The sequence below is a fragment of the Catharus ustulatus genome, chromosome 8 (assembly GCF_009819885.2).
Source record: "Catharus ustulatus isolate bCatUst1 chromosome 8, bCatUst1.pri.v2, whole genome shotgun sequence".
Taxonomy (NCBI): domain Eukaryota; kingdom Metazoa; phylum Chordata; class Aves; order Passeriformes; family Turdidae; genus Catharus; species Catharus ustulatus.
In genome coordinates this window covers 1,267,501-1,277,500 of record NC_046228.1, presented here as the reverse complement: position 1 = coordinate 1,277,500, position 10,000 = coordinate 1,267,501, and the positions used below count along the sequence as shown (strand labels likewise).

The 10,000-nt window shown below is 42.3% G+C and overlaps 1 protein-coding gene across 9 annotated transcripts in view; it reads right to left on the bottom strand.

Moving 5' to 3' along the window:
- The window catches only part of EBF3 (EBF transcription factor 3), a 121,881-nt gene that overhangs the window by 39,395 nt on the left and 72,486 nt on the right, over positions 1 to 10,000 (bottom strand). For 5 of the 9 annotated variants that reach the window (XM_033066414.2, XM_033066406.2, XM_033066410.2 and 2 more), the window contains exons 7-8: positions 5,525 to 5,606; positions 2,450 to 2,594 (exon numbers count right to left, since the gene is read on the bottom strand). In XM_033066414.2, the coding sequence (XP_032922305.1) occupies positions 2,450 to 2,594; positions 5,525 to 5,606 (227 nt within the window). The remainder of the gene's footprint in view (positions 1 to 2,449; positions 2,595 to 5,524; positions 5,607 to 10,000) is intronic. The other 4 variants (XM_033066408.2, XM_033066412.2, XM_033066409.2 and 1 more) reach the window with 1 other exon arrangement.

Genomic DNA, 10,000 nt, shown 5'->3' with positions numbered 1-10,000 from the left:
TAAACCCACCCATGGCTTTTAGAAGGTACCGGTACCCAGGGTTATACTCGGACCACTAGGAAACAAAGATTTCCAAGTAAGCCAGGTCAGGATTTAGGGAATTTTCTTCGCAGGTCACACCGTTCCCATTTTAAGAGGCGGGAGATCATTGCGGGTGCCCTGAAATCCCAGGGAGCTGGGTGTGATTCCAGCGGGAGCAGAGCCTGGTGGTGATGCTCGTTCTCAAAGCATGGCCCTGCCCATGAGGATGCTGAGATCTCCTGAACCCCACCAAATTCTCAATCCCTGGCCCTGCCATTCCTCCTCCATCCAAGGGCGTCAGGATTCTCTGCCGCCCCGTTCCAGCAGCGGTTATTTACTCTGAGTTGTTTCCTTACCATCATTGTTATTAAAAGTAGGACTTTAAGGAGCAGCCGTTCAGATTTTCACATTCATTTGCAACGGTGCAGCTTACTCGACTGAGCATTTATGGGATGTTAGGCAAAGAGGATTTGGCACTGTGTTTTTTAACATTTGAAGAAAGCAAATCAATTACCGTATCGCCAAGAAAAGGAGCTGTTGGTAAGTGACATTTATGTAGATTTTCTGTAGCATGGAGAAGTGGCCTTTATTTTTCTAAGCGATATTTGCTGCTCAGAGTCAAATTCTTTTCATGCAGCTTACAAAAATAAATACTCGTATTTTGCTAAGATCATAATAGCTCATTAGAAGAGGCTGAATTTGGACCTAGACTAAAACCTAACACCACAGGGCTGAGCATGCTTACTTGAACCTATAATGTTGCTAGTTCTGGCTCTCTGGGGAAGGAGAGGACGAGGGGAGAGGATTCAGCCTTCTTAATTGTGAACCTCATTAGTGACGGTTGCTAGGCAAAACACACACCTACTTTCCGCGCATATGAAAGAGATAAACAATACGTCATAGACCATAATGACTCTGGTGCTCAGGGCGACCTTTAATTATTATATTTTTGGTCTCTTATACCTTAGTTATTAATGCAGAAAAACAAATTAGGGTTGTGTGTGCGGACCGCGGCAGATTTGTAAATCGCTTTCCATTTTTTGATGCCTAGATTGCGTTTCCTTCTGATAGTTGGTGCTGGCCTCATTCATTCCCCTCCCTGCCCGTTGGTAAATACTATTTGAAACGTAAAACGACAGTGATTGTATTAGCAGCTTAGTATTGTTATCACTTTAATTAATTTTATTAGTGTAAAAAGCCATGATCCTGTCAATGTGTTAGTAACAACTCGCAAGAGGAGTCCCGTGGAAACTGGTGTGCATGGCCCAGCATGTCAGGTCATAGCAGGTTAGAGAATCTAACTCTTCCAGAACTCGAGATGCATTAAAATTAAATGTATTTAAATGTGCATTTAAATTTTGGGCAACACTAAAGTCTTCAGGAAGTTGGACTGGATGATGCTTCCAAATGAAAATATTCTATTCTATTCTATTCTATTCTATTCTATTCTATTCTATTCTATTCTATTCTATTCTATTCTATTCTATTCTATTCTATTCTATTCTATTCTATTCTATCCTATCCTATCCTATCCTATCCTATCCTATCCTAATTTTATTAAACAGATTTTCCCTGAGAGCTGGTCTGCATCCCTACTATATTTTTCAGTTCAAACAAAGTGATATTTAAATCCAAATGACTATTTTGGGCTTTGCAGGACAAAAAATACATGTGTGCACGTGTCCAGACGCAGCTGCAACTGTGCGTGAGTGATTCAGGGGCTGATGGGTTCCAAAAAGATAGGATTTCACAATTCTGGATTTTCAGAGACACTTTCCATTCTCCTCTTCATCTCAGCCTATCTTCTTTTAGCAGTTCAGGCAAGAAGTCAATCACATTGAGTCAGGCTGAAGAAAAACATTTTATGCTGTTTTTCTCATCCAAACCCCCTCCTGCCGTAATCTGCAGTAAGGCCCAGGCACAGGAAATTGACCTCACAGTAAATTCTTTACGGATTCGGTCATGTTTTTACCATCCACTTAAACTTGCATACATAACCTGAGACTGTACCTCTGGATCAAGGAATATGACAAGCCAAAATAAAATCAAGTCAAATTAAAGAGCAAGAAAAAGCTGCAAGCAAAACAAGACTGAAATTAAAAAAAAAAATAAATAAAAAAGAGAAGAAATAAAATAGGAAAATATGAAAAATTGGTTGTGACTGCAAACTGTAAGTATTAAATAAAGAAAGAAGTCAGAAGCAAATTCAGAAGCGTCCGTGTTCTAGTTGACAAGGGTTGAGAAATACTAATGGACTTTTTTTAATGGGTGCTTTGATGGATGAGAGGAGAAATGATGTAAAAGTAAATGTAGTGGTGTCTCAACATGAAGTATGGTGAAATCAAAAAAATAAAAAAAAGGGAAATAATAAAAATAATAAAAAAAAGCATTGCAAATAAAAAAAAAGGACATGTAAATGTGTGCCTACCATTTTCCAGATAAGAAGGGGCCGTACCTTCTGAGGGGTCAAGGCGGCGAGCCCGCCTCCCGTGTTTGGAATTGTTGTGTACAAACATGTTGTCTGAGACAGCCAGCACGTGGCCATCCACATTGACTGTTGTTGATACAACAACCTGGAAGAGAAAACAAAACCCCACATTTCAAAAATCCTGCAGATTTTCCCCGAATCAGGTCTCGTAAGACAAAACAACATCCTGTCACTTTTCTGTTTCTATTTAAACCGAGTGAATGACATCTCTGAATACATCTTTGTTTACGTGGCGACCACTGGTGATTTTTAACTCACAATTGTTTCTCTTCAGAACCTGCTACACTAATTAGAGTTTAATCTCCTATTATGCTAACAAATGAATTCAATTCAGGGAAATATTCTTCTAGCCATTAGTTTCAGAAACACCCCTCTAGCCACTCATTTTAAAAGCTGCTGTTTTGATTGATCTGTTGATATATTGATTAGATAGTTTATCTAATTAAAATTTGTTCACTTGAGACTGTCTTCAAATGAAGGGTTGTGAAGATTCCAAATAAAAAAAGCTTAATAAATCAGGAACCGTCGTAACTCCCCATTTTTTGCTTCAGTAAATGATCTCCAGGTCAGTTTTACAATTACATTTAATGTCTGATAATGAACTTTTTTGCATCTGAAAAGGCCGAGTTGAATATGAATAGTGAAAGTGTTTTCAATCCATGAAAAGTATCCCTTCTCAAGTTCATTTGGATGGTGATTGACCCTGGTATGTCAATGGAATTTCCTCCTTTATTTTTGAGTGAAAGGCTCCTATTCTTGTGTCCAGGTTCAGAGTCCGGCCATAGAAGAGATGATGGATAGGGCCTCCTTTGGCTTCCAGCTGCTTCTCAGTGGAAAATGGCAAAGGAACATATGCAAAACGCACAACCTTCCCGAGCAAACACCTCCACAATGGAGCTGGGGGACTCCTTCCGGAAGCACGCGCACCAGCCGGGGAGAACCCGCGAGCTGAGCCGGGCTTTGAGCGGAGCTCGGCCTCGTAGGTGGATCTCTGTTATCCCAGACTGACATTTACATCTTATTTAAATATTCCAGCGTGGGCCCTTGGCTGTGGTTCCAGGTTTTCTAAAGGAAGTGGCCGCTCCATTTCCTTGGGGTGAGCAGAGTCCGTGAAGTCACTGGCTAAGTCAGACCTTATCGACCCAGCTGGTGAGGGCGGCCCAAGGCAGGACAAGTTTGAGTGCCCACCTTCCATTTATTTAAATTTTGGTTGTAACAAAGATGATTGCAAGGTTGTCCCACCAGCTTCTAAACCCAAACACTTAACGAACACAAATGGAAGAGGAGCAGAGAGCCTCCTTCACTCTGAGCTGGTCCAAGGCATCAGAAGAAAATTCTTGTCTGCTTCTATGTTTGGGATCACCTCTGATCCTGTTTCTTATTCACAAGCCATAATTAGCTCTCAGCTATCACAGCACCTTTTCTGTGTATCCTGCCTCCTTGGAGACAGCCATCTGCAGTACCCTTTAGAACAGCCCGAGGGCAGTTCTCTGCCAGGCTGCTCTGCTTCCCCCCTCTCTCCTCCCACAAGTGGACACTTTCCCTCTTGTCAACATCCACTTCGGAGAGTGCTGAGGTTGCACACTCAGCTCGGCCACAGAGCTGCTGCCAGGCCACTGGGCTATCCTCTTTCACTCTTAATGAGATTCCCATGCTTCCAGAAACACTGCAAAACATGGAAGCGTGATTTCCAGCCAGGATTTCTGGGTTTGGTTCCTAGAACATGGTGTATTAAAGAGACAGAGCAAGGTGTATATGAAAATGACAACTATTTTTGTTCTGTCATGTCTATATAGGTCAGCCACCAAGGGAAAATACTGTAGTTCAGCAAAAGAAAGTCGACGTGCTACGCTTTGTTATATCGCCTCACTCCTGCAGCGCACCTCCACAAAGGTGCTGAGGCAGGGAAACCAGGTAAAAATACTGTTCAAGATCTGACATCCTGTTAAGTCCAGTTAAACCTTCTGAGAGGCAGGGAGATTAGCTAAAGAGACCCAGGAAAGTCTTTCTAGTGCCTACTGGCTCCATTGTCGACCACAAGATCACTCGTGACTGATGCTTCATTTAGTCATCAGTGAGACAAAGAGGACATTTCCACTCATTCCAGGTTTGACCTTCTGTTCTGTTCAGATGGATCAATATCACCGATGCCACGTGAAGCTGAGATGCATGAAAAATGGAAGCCTGGCTCGACTGTTTTGAAGGAATATTTTTTTTTTCCCAGCTACAGATCTTTTCTGTTGGCTGGCTCGAGGGTGCTGGCTTCCCTGGTTGGTTGGCTGTGCATGAAAACAGATGTCACATGTTTTGCTATCAAGTTTAACCACAAGTAATTCTTCTCCAAACCAAGAAAGTCCTGAACATCTCAATACTACTTTATTGCTGGAATCAAATATGAATCATTGTGAAATATTTTGAAGTAAAAGGCAGTTATTTCCTAACGAGCCTTTCGAATGACCCCCGATACTGAGGAAATAATTTGTCCATCCCGTCAGCTGCCTCTCTGCAGTGCTATGATTCACCACAGGATATCTCAAAAGCTGTAAGGAGAAAGTGAAGTATTAAACATTTTCTAACACAGCTGCAACAAAAATCTGTGTATTGGGCCACCACTGCTGGATCTACAGGTTGTGAACCTCAGAAGTGTGAGTTCCAAATTCCCTGTGCTCCATAGTTGTGTTCTTAAAGTAAGATCAAACTGCTCAGTCTAGGTAAAACCTCTGCAGGTCTGAGCAAACAGCACACGACAACACAAGGTGATAGCAGGGAGGAAAATTAGGGAAATAATTCCTAAGGAAAGATCCACTTGCTCCAACATTGATCCATGACAGCCCACGGCAGAATTCCAGAATCAGCACTTGAATTAATGGGGGAACTGTAAAATACTGACAGCAATATTTTTTAAGAACTGGAACAACACTGAGTTGAAGCACCGACTGTGTTTTCTCTTAAGTTCAAGATGAAGATGTGATCAAGTCTTTTATACACCATTTATGCATTTAGAGGGATCTGTACCTGGAATCTTCGCATGTCTCGTGGGTTGCCTGCATTCTTCAAACAGTTCTGATTGCACTTGAGGAAAAACTTTAGAAAGAATCTATAAAAATACAAAATTGAAATCTATTAGATTCATCAAAATGTAAATCCAATTTTTAGAAAGTTTAATAAAATCTAATCATAAATAGTTATACCCAAAAGAATACTGGTAGTGAAATATTACTTTCCTATTCGTTAATGAACTTATTTTAAAGCATAAGATCTCTGTCATAAACAGAACATTATTGCCAAGGAAAGGCAAATTTATATTTTTAATTTTTCAACAACTACAAATGTATTGACTCCAGGCCATATCCTTAGCTCGGTGTGGGAAAGTTGATTTCAATGACTCATTGACTTCAAAGGCAATGACTTACACCAGATGAGAATTTGTCTCTATTTTTTTAATACTTTTCATTTTTTTTTTTCACAACTTATATTAGCAGTAATGACCTCTACGTCGAAAAATTCCAGAGGTAATGATCAATCTTCTGAAAAACACTTGGCTTTGCCTCCGGTTTGGAAACTCTCGCTATTCAAAGGGACTCGATCCAACTCCTGCTGACTCCAGGGAGATCCAGGCAGGATCTGCCCACCGGCAAGGCCCCGGCTCCCTCATTGTTTTTGAAAGGGAAGGAACATGGCAAATTAGGCCCTGTCTTACGACCTCTTCAACCTCTGCCAGCCTTCAGCTGTGAGGAGTCGCTGCACCCAGGGATCGAAATCCAGCTTATTTCTGCCGAGCGGCAACCAGCAATTATTTAGGACTAACCCTTATCATCCAGGCATCTCCCCATAAACCGTTTTTGCAGCAACGCTGCCTCAGGGGAGCACAGCAAGCACTTAGAGGGAAGGGGAAAGCTTGGGAAGATGGAAACTCCTTCCTGCACAGCAGGAGCTGAGCTGGGAAGTCTCCACCCTGCAGGTGAAGCGAACCGCGGGATCCTCAGGAGGATGTTTGCAGCCTGGCATCATCTTTTTTATTTGTGCACTCCTGTTTTCATCTTTCATGGTGAAACTATGTTTTAATTAGGTTTTCTGGCTAAAGACTGACCACTAATGACAAGCAAAGCTCAGGATTTTCTGCTTGCCCAGAGTTCCACAGATGTTTCAGTCCAACTTTCTACATGCTGGACAGCAGAGCATTCACATTCAAAATATGAACAACTTTAATTTATTCACTCATGTCAGTCTTCATGAGTGACTGGGACTGTTCTTGCTGCACACACCTCACAGAAGCTTCCATGTGCCAAGAGCATTCCTGGCAGAAGGCAAGACAGGAGAATCTTCCCTCCCTCAGCACCCAACAAAGCCCAGCCATGGCCAGCAAAAAAGAGCAGCAGTGGCTGCACAACATCTGACTTGCTCCTGAGAAGCTTTGAGGGTCATTCAGCAGCATTATGGGAGCATCCCCAAATTTAAAACTGCTGCTTTTAATCCCAGCTCTTCCTTCTCCATTAAACCTTGAGCAGCACTCTGATGTTACCCCAGGACACCAATGCTGAAGGAGCAATCTCTCATATCAGAGAGGCAAGCAGGGAAACAACCAGGTTTACTGAAACTGCATAAATAAATCGATGCTGTCAGTTCAGCTGAGTGCACATTTCTTTAAAACTTCCTATCCCAAAACCTGTAAAGAGGTTTCAGCTGTCGAGCTGGAAAAGATCTGGATTTCTGTGGTGGATGACATGATCTCCTAGCTCAGATGCTCAGGTGTTCTTGATGCTGTTGCAGGGATATTATCAGCAACTCCATAAAACTGTCTCTATGTTAGCCACAAGTTCCCCCTAATTTTATCTGCCATGTATTGGAGTTTTTTTGGATTCTTTTTTATTTTTTGCTGTCATTTGAGATACTTATTCTCTCCAGATCAATTGATTACTGGTCAGGTTCCCTGCCCACTGCAGGGGGTAGGACCTGGATGATCTCTGAGGTCCCTTCCAAGCCAAACCATTCCACAATTCTATTATTCTAAAGGTAATATCCTTTCTGTCAGACCTCTGTTTGGTTTAGCACAGCTTCCACCACCCAGACCACGAGTCTGTGCCAGGCCCAGCTCCATTCAGAACCACCCAGTGCTGGGGAGCCAGGAGCTGGGACCAGCCTCCAGCTTTATGGCTCCTTAGTGCCACATCCAGGCTGAAGAGCAGTATCTTATCTTTTTCTTTTTTTTTTTTTTTCTTTTTTTTTTTTTCCTGATCTCAAATGGGTGTTGTGAGGCTTATTGAGCTAATGTTTGTAAATTGCTCGGAAATTCTCCAATGAATTGTGCACTAGGAATGCTAAGTATTGCTCCTCGTGGATTGTTTTTAGCGTGAAGCATTCATGATGAATTGTTTCTATACAGAGAGCTCACATCCTGTCAAAGAAAAAGGGCCATTAAGCACCCTTTCACTAAACATCAACTGGAACCGGTATTTGTTCAATTATTTGGTGAAAAGGACCCACTCTTGGTGAAATTAGACATCATCAAGTTTATTAGGATGGCTCTGAGCACCAGGCTAAATATTGATGCCAGGCTGAAGAACACAAGCAGCACTCATTCACTCCAGCACATTCCTTGATGCTGAGCTATTTTATTCCACTCTGTGCTCTCAGAGTTCATGGGGCACAGGTGGCATCAGGACAAGCTCTTCAGAGGAAGACAACATCAGTTAAAAACCACATTGCCAGGCAGGGTGCTCCTCCTTGCCAGGAGATGATTGACTTGGTGGCTGCTCTGAGCTGACCACCAAGGACCGTGGGCATCCCTCCCACCCAACCACGAGGTGTCTGTGGCACAGCAAGAACAAGGAGCTGGGCAGAGCTCTGCTTGGGCTCATCTCAAACTTTGAGACGAGAATGAGAATTCAAGCCTTTCCAGGTTTGGCTCTCCCTGTTATATTTTGTATCCTGAGCAGAAATTTCAGCCTTTTTTTTTTTTTTAATAAATAAGCCTTGCAAAACAGCCTTCCCAAACAGGCTAAGCTGCTCCTAAAATACTGATAGGGAGAAAAATGCAGTCTCTGCCACGTCCCCCTGCTCTGATTTTTTCCCACTGCTAGAATGGGGCCTGCTACCCTCTTAATTAAAATGTATTACCTTCCACAAGACTCCACTATTTTAAGCTAAAATTTACATCTTTTATTAACTCACCTCACCTATACACTTAGCTCTGATGCCTCTCGCCGCCCATCTGCCATCCACATACAGTGAGTCACTTGATATTCCACCCACCAATTTTTCCTAACAACCACTGTGCAATTAAACTCAACACGTTCTGTTGCGAGGTAAATTAGGCACACCTGCGGCCAGCCTGCATTTGAACCGCATCAGAAAAGGACCTAACAAGGTGAGAGCAGTACCACAAAGTTATAGGCCTGTCAAGCAATTAGGTTTTCACTTCTGGGACATCCGCACAGTGCAATTATGCTACACATTACAACCTGGCTAATCTTCTGAACAAATGTCATGTCTCGGAGAAGCGAGGAAAAGCAGTTCATCTGCAAATGTGGCTGCTCTTAAGCCTCCACCTTATGCACATAACAACCTACAGGAGACTTTTTTTTTTTTGTGAAATGAAAGATGTTTTTTTTTTCCATAGAAGATTTTTTTAAACCCTGCAAGTGCCTTTTCATCCTGTTCACCTCTTCTTAACCTCTGTGAGAGGAGGTGTTGTAGCAAATAGACCAGAAAGACTTTTGTACTTAAATTTCAACACTAAGCAAGAAAATCCTTGATGCTATAAGCACGAGCAGTGGCTTCAGTTTGGTCCAACTCAAATACTGCTTGGCTAAAGGAATATTTGTGGCAGAAAACCACCTATTACACCCCAGAAACCCCATTTAATAAAATGTATTTCCACCAGACCACAAACCAAAGCGTCATTCATGCAAATAAACCTCAGCAGGAAGTAAATGCTTCATTCTTTTTATTTCAGATATGGACTATGAGTGTCCTGGTGACAACACCCTGAACCAAACTCAGCACTGGTGAGAGGTGAGATCACAAGGAGCTCAGAGGAACCCTGCAGTGACAGGCAGCTTCCACCCCTTTATCCAGCAAGATCTTCCCAACATCCAACTCAAACCAGACAGAGGACACAAAACCTTGCCAGCCCTGCAGACAGCATTTTGTTTCACTCCAATAATTCTGTTTCATTTTTATCTGTATTTCAGGTACACAGTTTTGTTGTTCAATTAAGCCTGCAGACGAGATCTTGCTGTACTACAAAATACAGAATTGTTAAGATATGACAGGTCTGCTCTACTTTCGTGAGTAAAAAAAGATGGGATTCGGATCATTATCTGTGATTTTGAAGTTCTTTGGAGGAGAAGCTGTCCACAGGGGCACGATGCTGTTAAGGGGTGGAGGAGGGAGAGAGCAGGAGAAGAGGAGACATTTGAAGTCAAATGGTAATTCTCATCCTTTACTCGATTACCCTTTAATTGGCTTTTTCCTAAGAAATATCTGACA